General features: G+C 44.4%; 3 protein-coding genes across 4 annotated transcripts; all 3 read left to right on the top strand.

The window, feature by feature from the left end:
* The first annotated feature begins 656 nt into the window (after positions 1-656).
* lap3 (leucine aminopeptidase 3) lies at positions 657-7144 on the top strand. Its single transcript, XM_079998970.1, has 13 exons — positions 657-833; positions 1061-1176; positions 1307-1361; positions 1470-1575; positions 1679-1838; positions 2802-2966; positions 3076-3234; positions 3378-3502; positions 3613-3701; positions 3822-3924; positions 5595-5674; positions 6273-6385; positions 6477-7144. The coding sequence occupies exons 1-13, from the start codon at positions 741-743 to the stop codon at positions 6661-6663; spliced, it is 1551 nt and encodes a 516-aa protein (XP_079855096.1). The 5' UTR covers positions 657-740; the 3' UTR covers positions 6664-7144.
* Positions 7145-7218: 74 nt separating this feature from the next.
* med28 (mediator complex subunit 28) lies at positions 7219-8597 on the top strand (the record flags this gene model as incomplete). The annotated part of the gene is made up of 4 exons (XM_079999230.1): positions 7219-7380; positions 7526-7592; positions 7694-7806; positions 8203-8597. The coding sequence occupies 4 exons, from the start codon at positions 7219-7221 to the stop codon at positions 8404-8406; spliced, it is 546 nt and encodes a 181-aa protein (XP_079855356.1). The 3' UTR covers positions 8407-8597.
* A 1170-nt stretch (positions 8598-9767) lies between these two features.
* Positions 9768-26431, top strand: klhl2 (kelch-like family member 2). 2 transcript variants are annotated; one of them, XM_079998727.1, is made up of 15 exons: positions 9768-10142; positions 11409-11522; positions 11721-11827; positions 12191-12312; positions 14509-14671; positions 14894-15003; positions 16191-16307; positions 19687-19836; positions 20721-20838; positions 21461-21658; positions 21844-21945; positions 22058-22186; positions 22396-22536; positions 22643-22786; positions 24941-26431. In XM_079998727.1, exons 1-15 carry the CDS (start codon positions 10072-10074, stop codon positions 24967-24969), a joined length of 1815 nt encoding a protein of 604 aa, XP_079854853.1. In that variant the 5' UTR covers positions 9768-10071; the 3' UTR covers positions 24970-26431. The 2 variants fall into 2 exon arrangements, with proteins under 2 accessions (XP_079854853.1, XP_079854852.1); XM_079998726.1 differs by having other exon boundaries at positions 11403-11522.
* The last annotated feature ends 572 nt before the right edge of the window (positions 26432-27003 follow it).

The following is a 27003-nucleotide window of genomic DNA, read 5'->3' as shown; positions in this document are numbered from 1 at the left end:
AATTGTGTTAGTCACTGTATGACCTTACAAATATGCATGTGGGGCCCTTGTGGGGCCCATTATAGAGCAGTAAATGATATAAGATAATTGAACATGCTCACTATACCCAATACTTAGCAATTATATGCTTTTAATGAAGATCATATATATGTTAACAAATTCTCATTGCAAACATATTTGTTAGGCATTTGCCAAACAGCTTTTACCATACTGGTAAGTAATGGTTTGTTACATAGATTTTTCTATGTGTTATATTACCACTTCACTGGGACGTTTGTAGGTCCTGAATGCGGTTCCCTGTTTATTGTTTCTTGTTTCTATATATTCTTATTGCATGTGCCTTTTTTAAGAACGGATATAAAGCTCTTCATTGGATGCTGACACCATTATCGCATTCAAGTGTCAAATGTGACAGTTAATAAATAATGTGTTACATTATGATTCTCCTTTGTGATGTTTGAGCCATTATGCTCATTTCACTATTCTTAGGATCTGTTTTCATCGCCATTATTATAGCATCGTGCATTAATGAGGTTTGCTGCGGATCCCCGCATTTCCGTCGAGGACCCTTAGGGGGCCGCGCCCCAGCTATTGACACAAGTGGCGCGCTGAGTTCGGTTTTGTCGCCTTCTGATGACGTGGGTGGACGCGCGACAGCTCCCTCGGTTCACATGTAGACGACCTGTCAGTGAGTCTGCAAGAAGTGTCGTCGTAACACACAGGAGTTGAAGGTGACAACGATGCTTTCGTTGAGAAGGGCTTTCCTGCCAGCGGTGCGAACAAACCACTGCCGGTTCTTTTCTGCCTCTCAAAATAAACGGAATGCCAGAAAAGTAAGTAGCAAAGCTAGAGAACTAGTCACCACATACAATACAATACAATACAATATCATACCATACCATACCATACCATACCATACTTCAATAATAGTAGCTCTACCTGGGGTGATTTGTGCTCCACATAACATGTAGGTTTTCATCACACAAGCTATCTATCTATCTATCTATCTATCTATCTATCTATCTATCTATCTATCTATCTATCTATCTATCTATACCAGGGGCTGGTGTTGGGAGTGTATGAGAAAGAGGGAGAAGATGGCGGTTTTCATCTGACAGATGCAGCATCAGGTCTTGACAGCGCTCTGTCTGGAAAACTCTCGGAGCTGCTGAAAATGTAGGTCTAGTATCGCCAAGGTCAATGTTATTATTGTGTTTGGCTGAGCCATGTGTCAATTTTTATTTATATCATTGAAATTAAGTGTGCTAATTAACTATTCTGTTTTTTTTTTTCTTTGCTTATACAGCTCTGGCCCAGTGATAAAGAAAGGAAAAACCAGGACATTTTATGCAATCCATGAGGTGAACTCGGTGGTCAGACACAGATTGAAATAAATAAATAAATAATAAATAAAGTTTATCAGTGAAACTCTCAATGAATTTAATCATAGCGCATGCGCTTTTCTCAAGGATTTCCCATGTGTGGCTGTAGTTGGCTTGGGCAAGAATAATGCAGGTGTGTGTGGCTCTGAGAACTGGGACACCTGCAAGGAGAACATCCGAGCAGCAGTGTCAGGTAAGACAGGAAACCCATGCGATGTAAGCGTTACGATTGAGGATGAACTGGCATTGGTTGTGTATGTGACTGTCTTATCTTGTTTTCATCTGTGTATGGGTAGCCGGCTGCAGGCTCCTTCAAGATCTGGAGGTGAGCCATGTGGAAGTTGACGGTTGTGGCGATGCCCAGTCAGCGGCGGAAGGTGCTGTGCTGGGTTTATTTCAATATGACCAACTCAAATCCAAAAAGAAGACCAAAGTAACCACACAACTACATGGAAGGTAGGTAGGCTAAATTCCCTTTCCCACGTGCCCTGAAAACCATAAATCTACTTGCAATGTTCCGTATTGGCGTTGCGTAAATTTCCCCGCTCTTGATGTAGTATAATTTCCGACAAATCGCCGGAATGGCTGGGAATGGAAGCAGTAACATCTCTGTAAAGTAGGGGTGGAGCCGAATCCAAATAAAGCACAAATAGTGGGTTTTTGTGAATATTTATTCCGTACAAGTATTTAAAAATTTATTTGTTTTCGGAAAGAAAGAAACTTTGGGGGAAAAAGCAAGTCTGATCCGAACCGTGGCACTTGGCTGCAAAGGCAAAAAGCTGAAACACGTCCAGTCTCCAGGAGACAGGTCTTTATATTCTTAAATATTCTTCTTTTTCTTCTTAAAAATGCCACTCAGACCCTAGCCATGTCTTATACAGTTAGGGGTGCGGTGCAGGGACAACGGGCACAACCACTTCACTTATCCACCGACTGCACTGCAGCTCGGTGCTGGAGGGATGGAGGCAGGGAGCGAGCAGACAGGGAGAGTTAGAATGGGTGGAGGACGTTCCTCCTCCAGAGAGGCAGAGAGTGTCGGACAGGTTGAAAATTATTGGGGTTATTGTGTCCAGGAATGAGGACTCTGTCCCCACTCCGTCAGCGAAGGGAAGAATCCGCGGGGTGGGGAGCAAAGTGCTGGTCTAAAAAATGATTCAGTTGCCTAGTCTGACGTGATATTAGACACCTCACGCGAGCATTACATACTGTATCTGTAACAGTCATCTATGTGGGAACAGACTCCAAACTGAACTTTTCTGGAAAGGAGGCCTATGTTGGAATGACTACCTACTGCCTTTGCCGGATATTTTTTATCCAGAAATGTTAAGGATTCCATGTGGGGAAGGGGCTTAACACACTGCTGGGTATTTAACTATTGTAAAATAAATATTGTAAAATATCATTGTGTATTATTCCTAGTGCGGACCTGGCAGGTTGGGAAAAAGGAATCCACTATGGAGAAGGACAGAACCTGGCCCGTCTACTCATGGAGGCCCCAGCCAATTACATCACCCCTACCATCTTTGCCCACACTATCGAAGAGAAGCTTGCACCACACAGTCAACGAGTTACAGTTCATAAGCGGTCTGTGCAAAACTTTCATTTCAGATGACATTATTGCATGTTTAATTCAAAAGTTCACTTCTTGTAGACCAGGAGAGGGACTAAAGGGAAGGCTTTTGGTTGTCTCCAGGTCTCAGGCTTGGATAGTGGAACAACAGATGGGAGCATTCCTCAGTGTTTCTAAAGGCTCTGAGGAGCCTCCTGTTTTTCTGGAACTGCAGTACAACGGCTGCCCTGATGACACTCAAGCCCCACTGCTGTTGGTTGGCAAGGGGATTACATTTGACAGGTACGTGAAAGCGAAGTAGTACTGTATGTTCTTTTTTACACTCTGTGGTACAGTATCAAGTCAATTTCAGCGGTGTTGTGATGTTTACGTAATTCATTCTTTTGTTTAACAGTCTGTTCTCTCACTCATGCACTTGTTTGTAGTGGTGGTATTTCTCTGAAGCCGCCGTCGGGTATGGATGCGATGCGAGCTGATATGGGCGGAGCGGCCACCGTGTGCGCCTCTGTCGTCACAGCGGCTGCCCTCAAACTTCCAATCAACATTATTGGTGAGCTTATCGTATCAAGCGTTCGAGCACCTTCATCGATGAGAATTGATGCCAATCTGCAAAATATTCAGTTTTCTTACGCTCTCTTGTTTTAATCCCCAATATTTAAGGTCTGGCGCCCCTGTGTGAAAACATGCCCAGTGGAAAGGCCAATAAGCCAGGAGATGTGGTCATGGCCAAGAATGGAAAAACCATACAGGTGGGTGCACCATTGAAGTGTGGAGTTCAAAATGTTTTTGTTTTTTTAGTTGTTGAGTGCTTGTGTACATTTCGATATGTGTGTTAATGTTAATAGGTTTTAATGGTGTTATTTTTACAGGTTGATAATACAGACGCAGAAGGCAGGCTGATCCTGGCTGATGCGCTCTGCTATGCACACACTTTCAACCCTAGAGCCATTGTCAACGCAGCTACGCTAACAGGTATGACACTGAAAACACATATAACAGTAATAAAAGTGAACGTTTCAAAAGGAGGACCAAAATTTACAATAAATATTAGAATTATGATGGTCAAGGTCTACACCGCGTTCCAAAATATTATGCAAATGATATTTTTCTCTGATTTTCCTAAATAGTCGATGCGAATGACAGTCAGTATCATTTTCAAGTCATTACCCGTTAGGGTACAATTTGAATGTTATTGAACAAACCTCCCAATGACAACAGTATTTTTTTCAAAAATAAAAAAACTCAAAATGTTGCTTGAGGATGCTCCAAAGGTTCTCAATAGGGTTGAGGTCAGGGGAGGATGGGGGCCACACCATGAGTTTCTCTCCTTTTATGCCCATAGCAGCCAATGACACAGAGGTATTCTTTGCAGCATGAGATGGTGCATTGTCTTGCATGAAGATGATTTTGCTACGGAAGGCACGGTTCTTCTTTTCTTTTACCATGGAAGAAAGTGATCAGGCAGAAACTCTATATACTTTGCCGAGGTCATTTTTACACCTTCAGGGACCCTAAAGGGGCCTACCAGCTCTCTCCCCATGGTTCCGGCCAAAAACATGACTCCGCCACCTCCTTGTTGACGTCGCAGCCTTGTTGGGACATGGTGGCCATCCACCAACCATCCACTCCTCCATCCATCTGGACCACCCAGGGTTGCACGGCACTCATCAGTAAACAAGACTGTTTGAAAATGAGTCTTCGTGTATTTCTGGGCCCACTGCAACCGTTTCTGCTTGTGAGCATTGGTTAGGGGTGGCCGAATAGTAGGTTTATGCACAACTGCAAGCCTCTGGAGGATCCTACACCTTGAGGTTCGCGGGACTCCAGAGGCACCAGCAGCTTCAAATACAAATGTTTGCTGCTTTGTAACGGCATTTTAGCAGCTGCTCTCTTAATCCCATGAATCTGTCTGGCAGAAACCTTCCTCATTATGCCTTTATCTGCACAAACCCATCTGTGCTCTGAATCAGCCACAAATCTCTTCACAGTACGATGATCAAGCTTAAGTTTTCGTGAAATATCGAATGTTTTCCCACCTTGTCCAAGGCATTGCACTATTTGACGCTTTTCGGCAGCAGAGAGATCCTTTTTCTTTCCCATATTGCTTGAAACCTGTGGCCTGCTTAATAATGTTGAACGTCCTTCTCAAATAGTTTTCCACCTGGCAAACTAATTATCACTGGTGTCTGAGATTGATTTCAGTGATCCAAAGAGCCCTGAGACGCAATACCATCCATGAGTTCAATTGAAAAACAAAAAATTAAATGTTTATGACACTTAAATCCAATTTGCATAATAATTTGGAACGCAGTGTAATATGGAGATGATCCTGTCATTTCTGATATCCATAAGACAACCTCCTTAATGACTTTTGAGATTAGCAAAGCTATCAGTTTTGCATTTTGAGTTACTCAAAATGGATTATGTATCCAGTGTCAGGCTAGACTTTCTACAAGTCAAAATACTTTCCACACAGAAGCAATGGTATTTTCTAAGGACCCTAATCTAACATTCTTATTCAAATTAATCGATTGAAAATGTATTCACTATAAGCCAAGGAATTGTTGTCGGTAGTGAACAAAATTATATCTGTTCCGACCCTGCTATTATTTTATTATTATTTTATGTCTTCTGTCTCGTAGGAGCTATTGACGTGGCTCTTGGCTCTGCAGCAACGGGTGTATTCACAAACTCTGACTGGCTCTGGGAGCAGCTGCAGAAGGTAAACATTAAAGCTGCACAATGCATGATTTATTTATTGTAATTTTGAATCTGGAATGCACAAGAAAGAAGAAAAAGAAGAAACAGTCTTTAATTGTCACACGACACTCCACAACACATGCTTGCACACACACACACACATGCACATGCTTGATGGTGGTCGGTGAAATGGCTCCTCTGCTTTTGACCCATCCTGGCTTGTCCTTCCTCCGGGGGCACAGCCAGGAGCAGTGGGCAGCATACGTGGACGCGCCCGGGGACATAATGATTCACTGTCATCAATAGTAGAATATGATTCTGATCATTTCTGTGACATTTTTAACTTGTTTAATTTATTCAACGGGGATCAAATTGAAAGGAAAAAGTACATTTAGATCAAGCTACAGTTTAAATAACCTAATTTGCCCTCCTGTTCTATAAAAAGGCAATTGTAGACATTTCGTGGATAAATCGGTTCATATCAGGAGTATAATATGTTTTATAATTGGTATTATGTGCATCATATTACAAGCACGCTTCACATTCAACAGCCATGGTAGAACCAGAGACTCTATGTACGGTGCCGGTTTCTCTGCCTCTGATGACTAACGTGCGTCCAGGCCAGCGTGGTGACGGGTGACAGAATGTGGCGGATGCCTCTGTTCGAGCACTACACCCGGCAGGTGACTGACAGCCAGCTGGCTGACCTCAACAACATCGGAAAGTACAGCCGGTGAGTATCCCGCCGTGTACGAGTGGCGCGGCGGTTGTGCGGCGCCGACTCGCCTTGACTCCTACTTGTGTGGATGTATCTCTCATCCCAGATCTGGAGGTGCGTGCACAGCAGCTGCGTTTCTCAAGGAGTTTGTCACTGCTCCTCACTGGGCCCATCTGGACATCGCCGGGGTGATGATGAACAAAGACGAAATTCCCTACTTGAGGAAAGGCATGTCTGGAAGGCCCACACGTACCCTGGTGGAGTTTGCTGCGGGGCTGGCCGGCCAAGCCTGAAAAACAAACTGTACACCTTGAAGAGGTGTACACCTTCCTTAGCAATGGATGGACAGATCTCTAATGACCAGTGTGAAATATCAATGTGTTGCTCCAGGAGGTTCATCGCCACGTGGAAAGGCAATATAAAGATGCCACAGTGACACGCGATGGTTCACAAAATAGGCTTATAGAGGCTCTGCGCTTTACGGACATTTGTAATATATATTCTGTTCAATTAAAAAAAACACTTTACCTGGGGGCAGCTGCAGAGGCAGGCAGTAAAATAACAAGTTAAAGGTTAAAGTTCAGGCAGTGCAGTGGGGACAGTGCAGTACATCACAATAACCAAATAATACTACACTGACGTCTTGGCTCACTTGCAACACGTCTTGGCTCGTATAATGGTCCTGGAATTGAATAATGTGAGCTGTCCAACACTGGATCGATTTGATTTTCCAAAAATATGGAACTAGTTGAATAAATGATTTATATCTGTGAACTTGTGGCGCTCGTGATTTTCCCCCCCTCGTTCCGCGTCTGCGCATGCGCACGCGGTACCCGACCCAGTCCAAGATGGCTTCCTCCATGGGTGGGATGTTTCCTGGACAGCAGCCGCCCGGTGCTCATCCTGTCGGCGGCCCCGGCGGGCCGAACCAGCCGGGATTACCACCCGGTGCCGGTAACAGGGGCCAAGGAGCTAACACGCTAGTGGACGATTTGGAGGCTTCCTTTGAGGTTTGATTCGAGCTTTTAACCGTCTCTGCTAAGCTACAGTTAGCTAGCCAGCAGATGTCAGTGTTTGGCCCTTCCGTTATTTATGACGCCAAAGCTGCGTCTAGGAAGCCTGTTTATCACACTATCACGTCTTTATCTCCCGAAGGCTTGTTTTGCATCCTTGGTAAGCCAAGACTACGTCAACGGAACGGACCAGGAGGAGATAAGAACTGGTGAGGAAGGCGGGCTGGGATCCTTGAATGCGTTGCTCAATTCGGCTGCTCGGTGTGCGAACAGCAACGCTTGATTCGTGGGTGTTTCCCTCCCTTTGAAGGTGTGGACCAGTGCATCCAGAAGTTCCTGGACGTGGCTCGACAGACCGAGTGCTTTTTCTTACAGAAAAGGCTTCAGCTATCGGTGCAGAAACCAGAACAAGTAGTCAAAGAGGTAATGGCTTCACTACGCATTAGAGGGGCCCTTCTATCTCCACCACTGTACGACGTGTTTGGGTCATCTTAAATCCTTTTGATTTATTTTTTAAATAAAACCTTTGAAGCGGCTAGGTACATGACCATGAAATACATTTCTCCAAACAATGATTTGTTGCAAGGTCGCATTCAGATGACCATTTCACTTTATACTTCGGTTGAGGGAGCATTGGTTTGACTTGTTTACATTAATTCTAAATGAGCACAACTATTAAAATGCTCTGTTCGGGTGATCTCTATCACAGGTTAAGATCAGTCATAGTATCTGTGGGACCGGCCTTATTTCACACACAGTGGTGGTTTAATTTCACAATTTCTCCTGATTCAACGGTTTGTTTCCATCTCCTCAACTCAGGACGTGTCGGAGTTACGTAATGAACTGCAGAGGAAGGAACTGCTAGTTCAGAAGCATCTCTCCAAGCTACACCACTGGCAACAAGTGCTTGAGGACGTGAACCTCCAACATCGCAAACCCACAGACCTTCCTCCTCCCGGACCACTAGCATTTTTGGAGCAGGCCTCTGCTAGTCTGCCACCAGCCCCCTTAAAGCCCAACTGAAATAAAAACAGACACTAGTATAACTGTGATCTTTGTTGTCAACTTATTGAAAAACTTGATGAACGCAGCGCGGAACTTCATTTTGGTTTTTGAACATTTTCTTAGACAGGAGTCGACCAGCCATCGATGCTTCTCCCGAAGATAATTTTTTCTTTTTATTCATTTTTTTAAAGTTTGTAAATATTATGTGCAACCACCTATTTGTATTGACAAAATAAAATTTGTGATATGAAACCGATTGTCTTCCTTACTCTTTTACTGTGCGTAGATGGAATATTGACCGTATTATAACAATGTCTAACAACTTTGAGAACATTTATCGCTAATAAACATTAAAAGAAACATCTTTGTCAATATCGTATGTATAAAGTATATTGAGAGCAGCATTTAGTTGACAATTTAATGAAATCTTTTGCATTATTGATGGCTGTGCTCATATTTTATGCATGAATGAAATTTATCTAAGCTTAAATTGGCATGATCTCAAAAGACAATTCTGCAGACAACTATCCTTTCAACAATAAAGCTTTGTTGAACATATTGATGCCACTCCGTTTTCAGCTATTAAAAGTTAAAAAGAAAATAAAAAAAACATCTACATGGAGAACACAGAGACTGCCTTCGTAGATGGGGTGTTGGCTTTCAACTTCCCTGCTGCGTTGATTTTGAACAATACGCGGCAGTGATTCTCAAAATGTTTCATATCAAGGATGCCTTCATGTGGATCGCATCAGACCACCATGGACCCCATTTCATAACATCTGGTCTGTTGGACCCCGATCTGAGAACGGTGGTGGTGTAAGACGGTGACTTCCTTCTCTTGAGAATACGCCTTCTGGTCATCCATCTTTTTTTTTTTTGTTTGTTTGTTTTTGTTTTTCTCGGTTACTCGAGGTGGTTTGGATATTTTTTGTGCATCCGAGGGCGCTGGTCGATCACATTCCCCGCGGCTTCCTCTCCGGGGAAGGCGGACCCTGCCACCCGGCACGGAGGAGCACATGCATAACACATATCCATTGAATGGCTGATTCTTTTAAAGTGCATTCAGAATGAATTCATTACTTATATATATATATATATATATATATATATTTTTTTTTTTCTTTACAAAATAATATCACGGATTACCACTTTAATTACGAACCACTTTGCTCTCAAACGACCCCCCGCGGTGTCCGAGCACCGCGGCGCCCAGTCGGTCTCCCACAGCTAGAGGGAGACAGTGGTTTCTCCTCGGACTCCTTGGCTCCTCAGAGGAACCTCTTTGCTGACTTGTCCTTGTTTGTGCATTTTAATCAGCGGTAGGAAAAAAAGAAAAAACAAAAAAAAAAAAAATACAAAACCCCCCCCCAAAAAAAAGAATAACAGGTAGAGCTCCGCCACCGCTCGCCTCGCTCTTATCCCGCACTTCACACCGCCCGGGCCATGGGGAAGCCAGCCTCCGCCGCCGCCTGAACCGCGACACGGCGCCGGATCCGTACGTGTTGGGCGCGGGGAGCGGCGGGCGCCACCCGGGCTGAGGCTCGGCGTGTTGTCGGGTCCCCTCCCTCCCTTCCTGCCACCCCCACCGGTGTGACACCGAGCGGCGGGCAGCTGTTCAGTGTTCGTGGGCTGCAGCCCGACACCACCGGGCTCCTGAGCGCAGTAGGACACCGTGGATATGGAATGGTGCACGCCGCTGGTCCCAGCCTCCTCCAGCCTCTGAAGAGAAGCCCCACCATGGACATCCACCCTCTGTGAGTGATGGTGCCGCAGTGACAGGAGCTGGGGGCTCCGGGTGGAGGTGGCTCCGCCGTGCGGGTCCCTGGAAGGGGCATGTGTGTGGGGATCGGTGCTTGAGGTCATGTCTCCGTGCATGTGTGTGTCTGTATGTGGGCCGTGGATCCCCGCAGCTCGGCGAAAGTCGAAAGTGTGTGTCGGCTGTAGTAGAAGCAACACAGCTCACCACACTGCCAAGGGTAGAATGATTTATTTACAAGATATTTAATGCTAATCATAATCTGATCATTTATTCATGTTGCACTTTAATGCTACTCCCACTGATAACAACATCAACAGGGTGTCTGCAAGTCCTTTAAAAGTCTTAAAATACAAAAATGAGGGCTTTCAAGTCATGAAGCGCTCTCAAATGTGAGAGTTTATGATGCTGTCACTCATTTTCAGCATTGACGTCTTGTCTTATTTGTCCTTATTAGTCAAGTTCCTCTGCATCAGAGTCAACATATAAAACAGATTAAGTTTTAAATCCCCAAGTCTGCCACTGAACCCAATACGTTACCTGTTCTAAATGAACCCAGCCCGCTTTATACCTGTACAGTACCTTGCCATCTACCCTAAAGGAATATAATAATAATAATAATATAGATATTAAAGATACAATAATATGTAATGCAATCACTTAGTTCATAATCATAACCCTATTTCTGCCCAATACTGACTTCAGCCCTGTCCTAAAGTAATGTATAGTAAATGATACTACCAAAATATATACCATCTGCTACTTGATTTAATTAGACAGTGATATTTTTTTTTCTTCTGGAAATCACTTGTAGATTTAGTCCAGATTTGTTTTATAAAGGTATTTAAAAGTTTTTTCTAAAGGGATTTGTGCCTTAGATCATGTCTTTATCATTTATATCTATGTCGGATATTATGTCTGTATCTAGGCTGTCATTCCTGTCTGTCGACTTGTCTGTTTTTGGGAATGTAGGGTAGAAACTCTCTGTATGCTACAGTGAAAAAGAAGGAGCATGGTTGTCTACACTGTGAAGTGATTAGTAGGGTGGTTATTGATTGACTGATTGATTTTATTATTATTATTTGTAAAGCACATTCCACATACACAACATGCAACTCAAAGTGCTTAGATTAATAGGAGGCAGTCAAATATTTTCGGCTTTAGGTCATCAATTTAGTTATCCTGTGTGTGCATGTGTGTGACTTATTTAACTTTGGGTGTGTTGTGTGGTGGTGTCGCTCTGTGCTGTCCCGGTTAGGTGCAGTCGATTGTGTCCACATCCTTTGGACAAAGAGGATGGAGTGGAGAAGCAAGGTCCTGTCACTCTCAACCCGAGGCACATGCGGAAGGCTTTCAAAGTTATGAACGAGCTACGAAGGTAACACACACACACACACACACACACACACACACACGCGGGCACACACACAGACACACACACACACACACACACACACACACACACACACACACATACACACAATCTGGGTGCTTTCTCAATAATTCCCCCAACTCTTTCTGTCCAACCACCCAGACCTGGATAACTCACAGCCCATCTTTCTCTCTCCCATTTTAGTCAGAACCTGCTGTGTGACGTGACCATCGTGGCAGAGGATGTAGAGATCGCTGCTCACAGGGTGGTGTTGGCCGCTGGGAGCCCCTACTTCCACGCCATGTTCACAGGTAGGGAAACGTTTTTTTAAACGCATCGTGTTGATATTACACAATTGGTTCATCAGAAATGACATCAACATCGACCCCTTAAATGCTGAGAGATACAGTAAGGATTGTATGTTCTCATCATCATAGGTTTGGACTCCAAAACGATATATATCAAGATGAAGATATTGTAATGTCATTGAGTTGCGGCATCACTGACATAGTGTTTTATCACCTGCTGCTCATTACATGGACTACACAGTAGTTACATGTGTGTGTGTGTGTGTGTGTGTGTGTGTGTGTGTGTGTGTGTGTGTGTGTGTGTGTGTGTGTGTGTGTGTGTGTGTGTGTGTGTGTGTGTGTGTCTGTGTGTCTCTCTCTCTCCAGGGGAGATGGCAGAAAGCAGGGCAAAGCGCGTACGGATTAAAGAGATGGACGGTTGGACTCTCGGCCTGCTGATCGATTACATCTACACGGCAGAGATACAGGTCACGGAGGAGAACGTACAGGTACAGTGTATGAAAATATTAAAAACGTTCAACGAATCATGATCTAGCTATATGACTTTTTGCGTCATATGAAAATGCTCAGTGGCCTCACAACTCCTGGAGAAAAAAATATACGTTTCAGTGTCTCTGATTCCGCTCCATATTAATGGAACTCACAGGTCCGTTCTGTTTGAATGTAAAGGCCCTGAAGAACACCAAGGGCCGACAGCGTCAGTGCCAGTTGTAACTTTTCATCAGACGTATTCTCGATTAGTACAACGGAACCGTTTTTAAGAAACGAAGGACGCTGGCGTGAAAATGCTCAGTAAAAGGCTACTACTTTAGTCTATATTTCCGCGATACTGGGACCTCTGGTTTTGTTTTTTGAATCATGATTACAGACTCCCGCCACCTCCTGGTGCGGAGAGTTGTTTCCTCCCGCGCAGGCGCAGTACATACGTGCGTGTCATCTGTCAGCTGAGCGCCGGCTGTCGTTTTTGCCGAGGAGATGCGAGCAGTCTGCCTTGTGTCTGGGCTTTAACAGTCAGAAGCAGTGGTGCGTCTGGACGGTTGACGCAGTGCCTTGCCAGGACACGTCACAAGGACAAGGACACATTGGAAGAGAGGAGCAGTGGCTATCAGTGACCTTCTTACTAAGAGTCCCCGTTTGCATCTAAATAAAGCATTCAGAACAGTGGCTTGTGTGTTGATACATACACAGATCAGTGACAAAATTAAAACCACTCACAGGTGACGTGAATAACATTGCTCTTCTCGTTCCAATGGCGCCTATCAAGAGGTGGGATATATTAGGCGCAAGTGAACAGTCAGTTGTTGAAGTTGATGTGTTGGAGAAGGAAAAATGGGCAAGCGTAAGGATCTGAGCGACTTTGACAAGGACCAAATTGTGATGGCTACACGACTGGTTCAGAGCACCTCCAAAACAGCAGGTCTTGTGGGGTGTTCCCCGTATGCAGTGGTTAGTACCTACCAAAAGTGGTACAAGGAAGGACGACCGGTGAACAGGCGACAGGGTCACGGGAGCCCAAAGCTCATTGATGCACGTGGGGAACGAAGTCCAGGCTGTTTGGTCCAATCCCCAAAAAGAGCTACTGTAGCACTTGCTGAAGAAGTTAATGCTGCTATGATAGAAAGGTGTCAGAACACACAGTGCATCACAGCTTGCTGCATATGGGGCTGTGTAGACGCAGACCGGTCAGAGTGCCCATGCTGACCCCTGTCCACTGCCGAAAGTGTCAATGGGCATGTGAGCGTCAGAACTGGACCATGGAGCAATGGAAGAAGGTGGCCTGATCTGATAAATCACATTTTCTTTTACATCATGTGGATGGACGGTTGTGTGTCCTTTACCCAGGGAAGAGATGGCACCAGGATACACTATGGGAAGAAGGCAAGCTGGAGCAGGCAGTGTGATGCTCTGGGCAATATTCTCCTGGAAAACCTTGGGTCCTGGCATTCATGTGGGTGTTACTTTGACACGTAGCACCTACCTAAACATTGTTGCAGGCCAAGTACAGCCCTTCATGACAACGATATTCCCTGGTGGCAGTGTCCTCTTTCAACAGGATAATGCATCCTGCCACACTGCAAAAATTGTTCAGGAATGGTTTGAGGAACAAATGGGGGCTCCACCTCGCAACTTCCAGAAGTTAAAGGATCTGGTGCTAATGTCTCGGTACCAGATAGAACAGAAGAAGAACAACAATCTTTATTTGTCACACAGCACACCACACTACAACACATGCACGCACACACACACATACATGCACAGGCTTTTGGATGGTGGCCGGTGAAATGAGGCCTCTGCGTTTAACCCATCCTGGCTTGTCCTTTCTCCGGGGCCACAGCCAGGAGCAGTGGGCAGCATACGTTGACGCGCCCGGGGACCAGGTGATGAGTGTCCGTCGCTGGTCAGATGATGATGGGTGCATGTTTTTGGTGGGGGTCCTTACTGATGTTAGGTGGAGGAAACTCCATGTGAGCACGGGGAGAACATGCAAACTCCACACAGAAAGGCTCCTATTTGGGAGATAATCCGCCGGAGCACGGTGCCAAGAGCGCCCCAGGCGGGAATCGAACCCAGGACCTTCTTGCTGTGAGGCAGAGTTGTTTGGGCGGCAGGGCGTGGGAGCTACACAATATTAGGCTGGTGGTTTTAATGTAGTGACTGATCGGTGTATGTTCCTTTTGTGGCAGGCGTTGCTGCCCGCTGCAGGACTGCTCCAGCTGACCGAGGTGAAAAAGGCTTGTTGTGAGTTCCTGAGTTCTCAGCTCCACCCATCGAACTGTCTGGGAATCCGAGCCTTTGCCGACCTCCACGCCTGCTCCCAGCTCCTCACGCAGGCCAACAGTTATGCAGGTGAGCGCATCGTGGGGGAAGAATGAGGTCAATGTCTACACTTCTGTGTGTATTTAAGTGCATTTCAATGTTTTTCAATGCTTGGGGAACGCGAGAGAGACAGCAAGGTCTTGTATCAGTGTATTGAAATGAGCTAGAACATGGTAGATCGGACAATACAGTGATAATATGAAATGGGGACAAATTAAATGTTTATCATTTATCTTTTGTTTCTCTGGACAGAGCAACATTTCACAGACGTGGTTGGGAGTGAAGAGTTCCTCAACTTGGGCATGGAGCAAGTTTCCAGTCTCATCTCCAGCGACAAGCTCACCATTCCCACAGAAGAAAAGGTAAACAAACTAGAGATGCACCGATTGATCGGCCGGTGTCCGGAATCTGACAATTTTGAGCTTGATTGGCTGTGACCGGTGACCGGCCGACCCCCGACCAGTGGCAGATATATCCCATTCTGTGCCGATCAAATTTACACGCATATGCACCACACGATGAGACAATACCGTTTCTTTCCATAAAGTTGTGCCAGTGTTTGCCTCGCTCCTCTCTCATGGTACGTTCACACCGCCAGCAATGGGGCTTCTGTGCACCTGCTGTTTGTGGGCGTGTCGGCTCAAAATCGCTGGCTGTTGCGGACGCCCCAAACGTTTCATACCGCTCTCCTTTAGAATATTTAATATACGTTATATAGATAGATGGGGCCGTGTGTACAAATTCCCTTTCGAAAAAAATCACAGAAATAATTGTGCCATCCGTCCCTTAAAATAAAGAATTGTCCCTATTGGAAAAACACAAAATGACGTGTTCCTTATTTTATCAATAGTTTAAGGGACATTTAAGGGCTAAATACCCTAATCATGAACGAAACGCAGTGGTCCGAGCGCCCATTTTCCAAGGATCAGCGCCATTGAGAGCATATCCTCCCTCCTATTGGCTGTAGCCCAGCTCTGCTCATTTGCATAAAGTTGAATTCTGCTCAACGTTCCTTGTCGCCGCGAAGCCGTGAGCTCATCGTCGGGCGTCGCTCCGCCCCTTTCAGCTGGATGAAGCCGAGCTCCGTTTGAAATGCATTGCAGCCCGTCGCCTTGCAGCCCGTCGCCTTGCAGCCCGTCGCCTTGCAGCCCGTCGCCTTGCAGCCCGTCGCCTTGCAGCGCATGTGCGCCGGCGGGTATGACCGTACCATCACACCCTCCGCTCAACGGAGAGTGTCAAATGTTTTACTATGAACATACAATTTAATTTTCCATTAAAGAAAAGTGCTTTAAATGTTTGTGTATGCTGTCAATTATAATTCTTAGAAAGAAAGGAATCGGCAGGTCAAACTTCAGGTCAATCGGAATCGGCCAAGAAAATTGCAATCGGTGCATCTCTAAAACAAACACACACGCACCTTATACAGAGTACAATAATAATAATAATAATTATAATAATAGTAATAATAATGATAATAGTAATAATAATAATAATTGCGCTGCATCCTTGTTTATTGAACACAGTCATTTCTTTTTGTGTCCATTGATAGGTTTTTGAAGCGGTGATCGCTTGGGTCAACCACGATAAAGACGTGCGTCAGGAACACTTGTCTCACCTGATGGAACACGTCCGCTTGCCCCTGCTTTCCAGGGAATACCTAGTGCAGGTAAGCGTGTGTGATTTGGGCTTTTTGGGAGGCGGCGGTTGTATTGTGTCTTCTTTTTTTTTATCGCAAAAATAACTCGCTTATTAAATTAAATTCTATCGTATTTTAAGAGTCGAGACGATTTCTTCTTCGATCCAGGTCGTATATTGTTATACATTGTTTCCCATTTCTTGTGTTTAATCAAATAATGGTTATTTTTTACTATTGCTATCCTTCAAACGTTTCTTGAAAACCTCCGAGTTAAAGTTAAGCCTTGCATCAGCTTATATTTTACCATCGCAATTATAGGAACTGGCATTCAAAGAACCGCAAACTGATCTGCATGTTCATAGTGAGGTGTGTCTGTCTACACACACAAGCCACAACATTCAAAACCACCTGCCTAATATTGCGTAGCTCCCCTTCCCTGCCACCAAAACATCGAGGCACGGACTCCACAAGACCTCTGAAGGTGTCCTGTGGTATCTGGCACCGAGACGTTAGCAACAGATCCTTAAAGTCCTGGAAGTTGTGAGGTGGGGCCTCCATGGATCAGGCTTGTTGTTCCAGCACATTCCACAGATGCTCCATTGGATTGAGATCTAGGGAATTTGGAGGCCAAGTCAACACCTTGAACTCTTTTTCATGTTCTTCAAACCATTCCTGAACGATCTTTGCAGTGTGGCAGGATGCATTATCCTGTTGAAAGGGGCTACTGCCATTCGAGAATATCGTTGTCATGAAGGGCTGTACTTGGTCTGCAACAATGTTTAGGGAGGTGCTTTGTGTCAAAATAACATCCACATGAATGCCAGGACCCAAGGTTTCTCAGGAGAACATTGCCCAGAGCATCACACTGCCTCTTCCGGCTTGCCTTCTTTCCATAGTGCATCCTGGTGCCGTCTCTTCCCCAGGTAAACAATGCACACACACCCAGCCATCAACATGATGTAGAAGAAAACGTGATTCATCAAACCAGGCCACCTTCTTCCATTGCTCCATGAAACTCACGTGTCCATTGTGGCCGCTTTCGGCGGTGGACAGGGGTCAGCCTGGACACTCTAACCGATCTGCAGCTCCACAGCCCCACACACAGCAAGCTGTGATGCACTGTGTGTTCTGACACCTTTCTATCTTAGCAGCATTAACTTTTTCAACAATTTGTGCTGCAGCAACTCTTCTGTGGGATGAGACCAGCCAGGCTGGACTTTGCTCCCCACGTGCTTCAATGAGCCCATGGGCACCCATGACCCTGTCGCCGGTTCACCGGTTGTCCTTCCTTGTACCACTTTTTGTAGGTACTAACCACTGCATACGGGGAACACCCCACAAGACCTGCTGTTTTGGAGATGCTCTGACCCAGTTGTCTAGCCAGCTTACGCTTGCCCATTTTTCCTGCTTCCAACACATCAACTTCAACAACTGACTGTTCACTTGCTGCCTAATATATCCCACCCCTTGACAAGTGCCACTGGAACGAGATGAACAATGTTACTCACTTCACCAGTCAGATCGGTGCTGATCGTTGTATATACTGTATATTAAGATGGGATAGAAACAACTACGATAACATTAATTTTCTTTCCAATTGATCTAATCTCTTTATTATTCCAATTCAAAATAAGATGATCCGGTGGACAGTGTAGTGATGAAGGGAATACTTAAAAGTACAGACTAAATAATTTGAAGGTTGCAATATCTGTTAATGTCACTTCTAGAGATAATAATAACAGCATTTGTACATCTTTTCAGCCATTATAGTTTAATCATTCGGCCCTCTCTGGAGCTGCTGCGATAACAACAAACGATAAACATTCTATTCACAGATATCACTTTGTTTTGAGGACATCTTGTCTTCAGGCCGCTGGGAATATAACAAAGTTTAAAAAGTGGTTTGTAGCTCTGGAAGCAGATACAGTTTTATATTTACAGTTATTCATTTTGAAGATGCTTTTGTCCAAAGCAACTTACATGACAATCAAAGTATACATACATCGACCATTGGAGAAACCTTGAACTCAGGTGCATGAGCTCCTGTTTCTAAATTCAACCAGATACAAGTGGAGATGCTGTAAGGAATCCGAATAAAACAGTGTTGTTATTGTTTTTTTTTAAGTGCAATATGATGAGTGCTCATGTTCGTGCATTATGTCAAAATAACAACTGAAAGCTAGTCAACTTCAACAGAAACAAGAATAGCTTGTCATAGCTAAGGTAGGATCAGATATTCAGGTGTTCCTGAAAGAGCAGGGCCTTCAGGTTTTTCTTGAATGTTGTGAGTGTCTCTGCAGAGCGTAACGAGCTGGGGAGCTCGTTCCACCGCTGAGGCACCGCACATGAGAAGAGTCTGGAGTGAGAACTCTTTCCTCGCAGTGGAGGCACCACCAGCTGGTGCTCATTTGCAGACCACAGAGAGCGGGTTGGGGCGAGTGGCCTGACGCATGATGCAATGTGTGTGGGTGCTGATCCAGTGACCGCCCTGCAGGCCAGCATCAAGGATTTGAACTTGATGCGGGCAGCTACAGGAAGCCAGTGGAGAGAGAGAGATGAAGAGAAGGGGCGACATGTGCACGCTTTGGGTGGTCGAAACCAGGCGCATTGCTGCATTCTGAATCATCTGCAGAGGTTTAGCGGTGCACGCTGGTGGACCAGCCGGTAGGATGTTGCAGTCTAATTGTGAGATGACAAGCGCCTGGACAAGGAACTGTGCCAAGTGCTCCGTCAGGTACGGTGTGATCTTCCCGATGTTGTACCGAGTACATCTGCAGTCAGGTCTGCATGTCATCCATCACTACCCCAAGATTTCGAACAGACTTGGATGGTATTAATGATGATGAGCCGGGCTGAACATTTATGTGGCGTTGAATGGTTGGACTTACCGGGATGGTGAGGAGTTCTGTCTTAAAGAGATTCAGTTTGAGGCGGTGTTCCTTCCTCCAGACAGGGATGTCTGCGAGGCTCGCCGAGATTCTCGCCGAGAAGTAAGGAGAGGTAGGGCTGGGTTTCATCGGTGTAGCAGTGCTAGGGGAAACCAATGCAGCTGGATGACCGATCCCAGTGAGGAGGTGTACAGTGAGAAGAGAAGTGGGCCATGCACAGATCCCTGTGGGACACCGGTGTTTACCTGGTGTTACTTGGACACCTCTCCAGTCCTTGTAATGCCAAGATCAGAAAGTCTGGACAAGATGCAGATACAGATGGACTTGTTTCAAAATAATAGGATGAGAATTCAATCGTTGGCTTAAAATGAATGACACAAAGCACTCCACAGGGTTCAAGTTCAAGTGCAAGAGGTTATTTCTCACATACATATACATACCGTCTGTTATGTTCAAGTGACTCCGATGTAATGCTGTGTTTGTCTCCACCTTCTCCCGGCCTGACGGACGGATGTTTTCAGAGGGTGGAGGAAGAGTCGCTCATCAAAAATAGCAGCGCGTGCAAGGACTACCTGATTGAGGCCATGAAGTACCACCTGCTGCCGGCCGACCAGAGAACTCTGATGAAGACGGCACGGACACGGATGAGGACTCCAGCCTGCTTCCCTAAGGTGTGTGTGCACACACACACACACACTTTGTATGAATAAAATATGGAACTTATGTATCTGAAGTGTTTGCAGACAATAACATATGAATGCTCAATGCTGCTACTTCAGGCCAATGTGCTCAATTTAAGGTGATATAGGTTTTGATAGAAGGTGCTGCTAAATGTAAATGATCTGCAGAAAATGTTGTGTTGAGCTTTGGAATCTGTATGAAATATTAAAATAAGAAATAAGCATATATGGATTTATAACATGCGCGGCAGTGCAAATCACTTGTGTGTCCCATCTTAGATTATTGTATACCACAGGTATTTGTAGGAGTGGCGTGTTCTAACTTTCAGTTTGGGGGGATAAACGTGGGCACCCTCAGATCAGATGAAAATATGTGATTATTTCTCTTCAGAAAACTCTTTAGAGAACAATATTTTCAAAACTTTACAGTTACTGTGATCAATGAAATTAGATTTAAAATTAAAATATTTTGTAGGTAGTGCAACTTTTTTTAAACATTATGGTCATTAAGCTATTATAACACAACAACTAATCTGTAATCATCAATCTCTTTTTTTTTTTTGCCTTATTTGGGTCAGTTCTCTACTGTTCTCTCTAATACCTTTGATGAATCTAAATTTAGCTGTCAAAACTGGAGTGCATTTTGTCTTTGTATTTTGTATGATTCCCAGTTGATTTAAATTTTTTTTTAATCTGCACAAATGCCCACAGCAAATCCTATCCGTCTGAGGTCCACGGCAGCGAATAAAATCAATCAATCCAATCAATCATTTCTAATCCACGTGACAGTGTTGCTAAACCATCCGCAAATTTGTTTGTGTGAAAATATCCCTGTTGCAGCTAATTTCTCTTAATGCTGGTCATGTTGCGTTTAGGTAATGGTGGTGGTGGGAGGTCAGGCTCCCAAGGCGATCCGGAGTGTGGAATGTTTCGACTTTGAGGAGCAGCGGTGGTACCAGGTGGCAGAACTCCCCACCAGGCGGTGCAGAGCAGGTGGGAAGGAGCGGTGTTGTGTCCTGTACGATGGAACCATCATCTTCTCTCTTCCTTCATGATCTTTTTTGTTTATTTCACATTATTTACTCTCATATTTGCATGTTAGGTCTTGACTTTGGAAAAGATAAAATTTTGCAAGTGTGAGTCTTACTTTACAGCTGTGGCAATTATTCAATATAATATCCATAATGTGGTATTAGACTAGTAATATCTATATAATCTATAAATGTGGTGTTTTAAAGCTCCACTACAGTTAAGTGATGCAGTCATCTGAACTTCTTGGTCATAATACCCACACTGCTAATGCTTGTTTCTCAAATGTTTTTCTTTTGTGTGTAAACGTTTTTTTTAAATATCTAATGTCAAATTACAGATATAGACATACAGTATTCGTCAAAAAACAGTATGAGTGATTTTGTCACCATTGCCCAGCCCTGTATTACAGTTATTATTCTCCTTGAACTATGGTATATGTGGACGCACGTCTGCGGCTGCTTCTTCAAACTATTTTAGGTTTGTGCTCACGGCTGACTTAGTATTTTGCTACAGAATGTTGTATTTATCCCTAATGGCAGATATTTTGTGGTAATCCACGTAGCTCTGATGTTTCCCTCCCTAGGCGTGGTGTATGTAGGTGGATGCGTGTATGCGGTCGGTGGCTTCAACGGCTCGCTGCGTGTGCGGACGGTGGACTGCTACGATCCAGTCATGGACCGCTGGACCTGTGTGAGCAGCATGCAGGACCGCCGCTCAACACTGGGGGCCGCTGTTCTCAACGGCATGCTGTACGCTGTGGGAGGCTTCGACGGCAGCACCGGTATGCGTGTGCGTGCGTGTGCATGTGTGTCCGTGTGAAAGCTGTATCTCTGTGTCATATTAAAGACGGTTTATGGACAGCAGTTGTTAAAGAAAGTTAGAAGACAAATTTCTCCTTTCGAAGAAAGAAAACATTAAATCAAAATCTGTGTTGATAATATTTCCGCTGCGTATGTTCTGTTCCAGGCCTGTCCACAGTCGAGGCTTATAACACTAAGACCGATGAGTGGTTCCACGTATTACCCATGAGCACCCGGAGAAGCAGCGTGGGAGTGGGTGTCGTCAATGGTGAGTGCCTTCCCTCATGATTATCATTTCCTGAACATTTTGACCTTTTGCCAATTTTCATATTACCTGCAGTATTCTATGTACGTGTTTTTTTGTTTTGCCCTTTTTTCAGGAGTTCTGTATGCGGTTGGCGGTTATGACGGAGCGACCAGGCAATGTTTAAGTACAGTCGAAGCGTACAATCCAATCAGTAACACGTGGAGTTATATTCCTGAGATGGGAACGCGACGCAGCGGAGCAGGTGTGTGTGTGTGTGTGTGTGTGTGTGTGTGTGTGTGTGTGTGTGTGTGTGTGTGTGTGTGTGTGTGTGTGTGCGTGTGTGTGCGTGTGCGTGCGTGTGTGTGTGTGTGTGTGTTTGCGCTTATATATTTTGCTGAGCCCGACTCCTCCTGTGCGTGCTTTTTTTTTTTTGTGTTTTTTCTTTTTCAGAGTTTTGATGTCTTTAACCAGGTGTAGGCGTGTTGAAAGGCCTGCTGTATGCCGTGGGAGGACACGACGGGCCGCTGGTGAGGAAGAGCTGCGAGGTCTTTGACCCGTCCTCCAACAGCTGGCGGCAGGTCGCCGACATGAACACGTGTCGACGCAATGCGGGTGAGGAACAATAAAGTTCAGTTTTTATCAGAACGCCGTTCATGGCGAAAAGTCGGTGATTGATATTCTGAGGGAGTTATTTTTTTTTAATGTGTATTTGTTTCAGGCGTGTGCGCTGTGAACAACTTACTGTACGTGGTGGGGGGAGACGATGGCAGCTGTAACTTGGCCTCTGTGGAGTTTTATAACCCAAACTGTGACAAGTGGACAGTCCTGCCCGCCTGCATGAGCACAGGACGCAGCTATGCAGGTCTGTACTACTTATCCGTACTAGACGGATAACAACACATGGGTTAGGTTATCACTACTATAATAATATCAATTATTATTGTAGTAGTAATAAACAAACCCATCTGTTGTTGTCTGTGTCCATCCTATTGTTTACATATTATTCGTTGTGTACAGAAATATATCAACTATATACAAACCCTAATTCCAATGAAGTTGGGACGTTGTGTAAAACGTAAATAAAAACAGAATACACTGATTTTCAAATCCTTTTCAACCTATATTCAAGTGAAAACACTACAAAGACAATATATTTAATGTTGAAACCGATAAACTTTATTGTTTTTTTGCAAATATTCACTCATTTTGAATGTGATGCCTGCAACACGTTCCAAAAAAGCTGGGACAGGAGCAACAAAAGACTGGGAAACTTGAGGAATGCTCAAAAAACACCTGTTTGGAACATTCCACAGGTGAACAGCTTAATTGGAAACAGGGGAGTGTCATGATTGGGTATAAGAGGAGCATCCCCAAAAGGCTCAGTCGTTCACAAGCAAGTGTGGGGCGAGGTTCACCACTTTGTGAACAACTGCGTGAGCAAATAGTCCAACAACATAGTAAGAACAACGTTTCTCAACGTACAATTGCAAGGAATTTAGGGATTTCATCATCTACAGTCTTTAATATCATCAAAAGATTCAGAGAATCTGGAGAAATCTCTGCACGTAAGCAGCAAGGCGAAAACCAACATTGAATGCCCGTGACCTTCGATCCCTAAGGCGGCACTGCATTAAAAACTGACATCATTCTGGAAAGGATATTACCACGTGGGCTCAGGAACACTTTGCAAAACCATTGTCAGTTAAGACAGTTTGTCGCTACGTCTACAAGTGCAAGTTAATACTCTCCTATGCAAAGCGAAAGCCGTATCAACAACACCCAGAAACGCCACCGGCTTCTCTGGGCCCGAGCTCATCTGAGATGGGCTGACGCAAAGTGGAAAAGTGTGCTGAGTCCACATTTCAAATTGTTTTTGGAAATCATGGACGTTGTGTCCTCCGGGCCAAAGAGGAAAAGGACCGTCCAGATTGTTAGCGCAAAGTTCAAAAGCCAGCATCTGTGATGGTATGGGGGTGTGTTAGTGCCCATGGCGTGGGTAACTTGCACATCTGTGAAGGCACCATTAATTCTGAAGGGTACATACAGGTTTTGAAGCAACATATGCTGCCATCCAAGCAACGTCTTTTTCAGGGACGTCCCTGCTTATTTCAGCAAGACAATGCCAAGCCACATTCTGCATGTGTTACAGCAGCGTGGCTCCGTAGTAAAAGAGTGCGGGTACTAGACTGGCCTACCTGCAAGTCCAGACCTGTCTCCCATTGAAAAGGTGTGGCGCATTATGAAGTGCAAAATACGGAGACCCCAGACTGTTGAGCAACTAAAGCCGTACATCAAGCAAGAATGGAAAAGAATTCCACCTACAAAGCTTCAACAATTAGTGTCCTCACCTTCCAAAATGCTTATTGAGTGTTGTTAAAAGGAAAGGTGATGTAACCCAGTGGTAAACATGTGTAACATCCCAGCTTTTTTGGAACGTGTTGCAGGCATGAAATTCAAAATAAGTGAATATTTGCAAAAAAAACAAGTTTATCAGTTTGAACATTAAATATCTTGTCTTTGTAGTGTATTCAATTGAATATACTGTAGGTCGAAAATGATTTGCAAATCATGGTAGTCTGTTTTTATTTACATTTTACACAACGTCCCAACTTCATTGGAATTGGGGTTTGTATATATACACCCAGTCAATTCTTGCATCCGTACTGCCACTTAGCCTCTGCCATAGCCTCTTAAATATATCTTTAACTGGTGCATGGTTTCTTATATTCTTTCTTTATTGTATGTTTCATTTTTTAGGCTGTTAAGCATTATTTTTGTAGCCCAATTTTATCCGGTAGTTTGTCTGTACCAACCCTCACCAAGACAAATTCCTTGTATATTGCAATGTACCTGGCCAAAATAAACAGAACCTGATTCTGATCAATTCTGATAAATAACAATTATTTATTAATTAATAATTTTAGGTGAATCTTGATGGCACATTGGAGTGATATTCAACACATTTGATATTTGTGGGAAACGTGCTTAGCCCGAACGGGATTCTCTGTATCAACAGGTGTGACTGTGATCGATAAGCCCTTATGACTGCTCTGGGGGACCGGCCGCTGATTTGAAGCAGAGCGTGTTCCTCTGCTGAATACTGATCTTGGATCCGTCTACGATGCCAATGCTTCGACCTGAGGCTGCCTCAACAGGCACTGATGAAGAAGGAGATGAAGACAAAGATTATTGCACTTAAGAGACGGGGCGAGCTCGTACCTCTGATGGCTGAACTGAGACACCAACTGGAACGGAACCAGTTCTGAGAACCACTGTACCACTGCAACGCCATTGAATTGCTACTGATGAGCTATCGTGACGGTGACGGTCCTTTATGTTGCTGAACCAGCAGAAAGCCCACTCATTTGGTCTTGCTCTTTTGGAGAGGGAAGCAGAGAGGAGCATTTAGACTCTTTACCGTTTCCTTTTTTTTTTTTTTTTTTTTTTAATTATGCCAAGAAGTGTATGTTCTTTGTGTTTGGAGCTGTGGAGAGTGTGAATGTGTGCTTAATGTGTGGGTTTGTAATTCGCGTGTGTGTGTGTGTGTGTGTGTGTGTGTGTGTGTGTGTGCGCGCGCGTGCGTGTGCGTGCGTGTGCGGGTGTGTGTGCGCGCGCGCCTTTGCTTGCGCATGTGTATATGTACGTGTGCTCTTTGCAGATGTGCATTTGTGAGTCTCTGTGTGGTGACGCCTGGTCTGACACAGAGCATGACCTCTGCACTCTCACCGCTGACCTTTACAGTGTTCTGATGTGGCTGAATGTCAAGTTATACCCGGTTTCCCATCTTGCGTCCTATGTTGTGCTCCTCGTGTAACTTGTTATGGGCCAAATTGCAGCAGGACTTGATTGGTTTTTTTTCTGCCATGAGTTATCTTGAGACTGGCGATGGGCACCAGTGCAGCGTTAGCCCGCATGTATCCATACCAGCCCGTGGAAAGTGATTGTAAAAAACATAGTATGTTTCCTTTTGAGAAAAAAAAAAAACTTAAATATGAACTACGGCAGCAGAGAAGCTTCAGTTTGCAAGAAGAACGACGGGCAGAATGAGAATGGCTGTTTGAACGTAAAAACAGTTGTATTTATTAGTGCTTTACTGTCACCTGGCAGCAATCTTTGTTGTGGCTGTAACCACTAATTAAAGCAAGTAAATATGGGTTGACCTCACTGCATGGTCCCACCCTCTAACCTTTAACCCCTTGACCGCAAACTCTGACCCTCTCTTTCCTCCATCTCCTCTAATATAGCAACCCTATTAACTACTGCACACCCTGACTTAATATGAATGTGCCAATTTTAATATATCTCTTTATTTCCGTCTCTCTTTGCTACTCTTTTACTGTATAACTAAACCATTGTTTCTCTTTTCTGGAAAGTGACCAAATTTCTTCTTGATTTCTCGGTTTCAGTTTTTTTCCCTCCTCTGTTGAGAATTGCTATGGTATTGATATCGCTGTCTCTTGTCAGTGTATTGAGGAATGTCATGTAGGCTAATGATCTTTGAAATGTTTCACAACTTGTTTTATATTACCATTAATAAATATGCTTCTTCTATTTAAAGTGGTGGGGAAGAAAACGTGTCTCCTAAAATGTTACAAAAATATTGCAATTGAATTGTGAGTATAATTTTGATCGTATTATTATTATTATTATTATTATTATTATTATTGTTATTATTATTATAATTGTTGCTATTATTGAGACCGAACGAAATTCCAGCTCTACTTTTAAAGTGAAAATCCATATTGTCTGTTGGTCAGATAAGTCCCAGAATTCCGATTGAGCTTTTTTTTTTTTCCCGAGAATATCTGGGTTTACCCTCGTTTTCCCTCTAAGACGGTGAAATTATTTGGAAAGCAGTCTTCTGATTAATTCATCTTTGTTTTTTGGGGTTTTTTTTTTTTCCTTGGTCACTTCGGGTGTGGCGGGGATATTTTTTCCCATCGGAGGGTGCTCCTATTGTGAAATGCATCCGTATCGACCGTTTACTGACCGCAACTAGTCCCGATAAACTGCTGGTTCACCGGGTTCACACTGGCTGACTTGACTCCTTGCACCCGTCCGATCTCTGCATCCCCGCCG

The sequence above is a fragment of the Zeus faber genome (genome assembly GCF_960531495.2).
Source record: "Zeus faber genome assembly, chromosome: 4".
Classification (NCBI taxonomy): Eukaryota; Metazoa; Chordata; class Actinopteri; order Zeiformes; family Zeidae; genus Zeus; species Zeus faber.
Note: the sequence above shows the minus strand (reverse complement) of the source record. Positions and strands in the feature narration are given on the sequence as shown.

Coding starts and splice junctions, on each gene's coding strand:
- lap3 (XM_079998970.1), top strand. CDS start 741: ATGCTTTCGTTGAGAAGGGCTTTCCTGCCAGCGGTGCGAACAAACCAC. Junction 1,576..1,678: donor CATCCGAGCAGCAGTGTCAG/GTAAGACAGGAA, acceptor GTGTATGGGTAG/CCGGCTGCAGGCTCCTTCAA. Junction 1,839..2,801: donor ACCACACAACTACATGGAAG/GTAGGTAGGCTA, acceptor TATTATTCCTAG/TGCGGACCTGGCAGGTTGGG.
- klhl2 (XM_079998726.1), top strand. CDS start 10,072: ATGGTGCACGCCGCTGGTCCCAGCCTCCTCCAGCCTCTGAAGAGAAGC. Junction 11,828..12,190: donor CTTCCACGCCATGTTCACAG/GTAGGGAAACGT, acceptor CTCTCTCTCCAG/GGGAGATGGCAGAAAGCAGG. Junction 15,004..16,190: donor CCATTCCCACAGAAGAAAAG/GTAAACAAACTA, acceptor GTCCATTGATAG/GTTTTTGAAGCGGTGATCGC.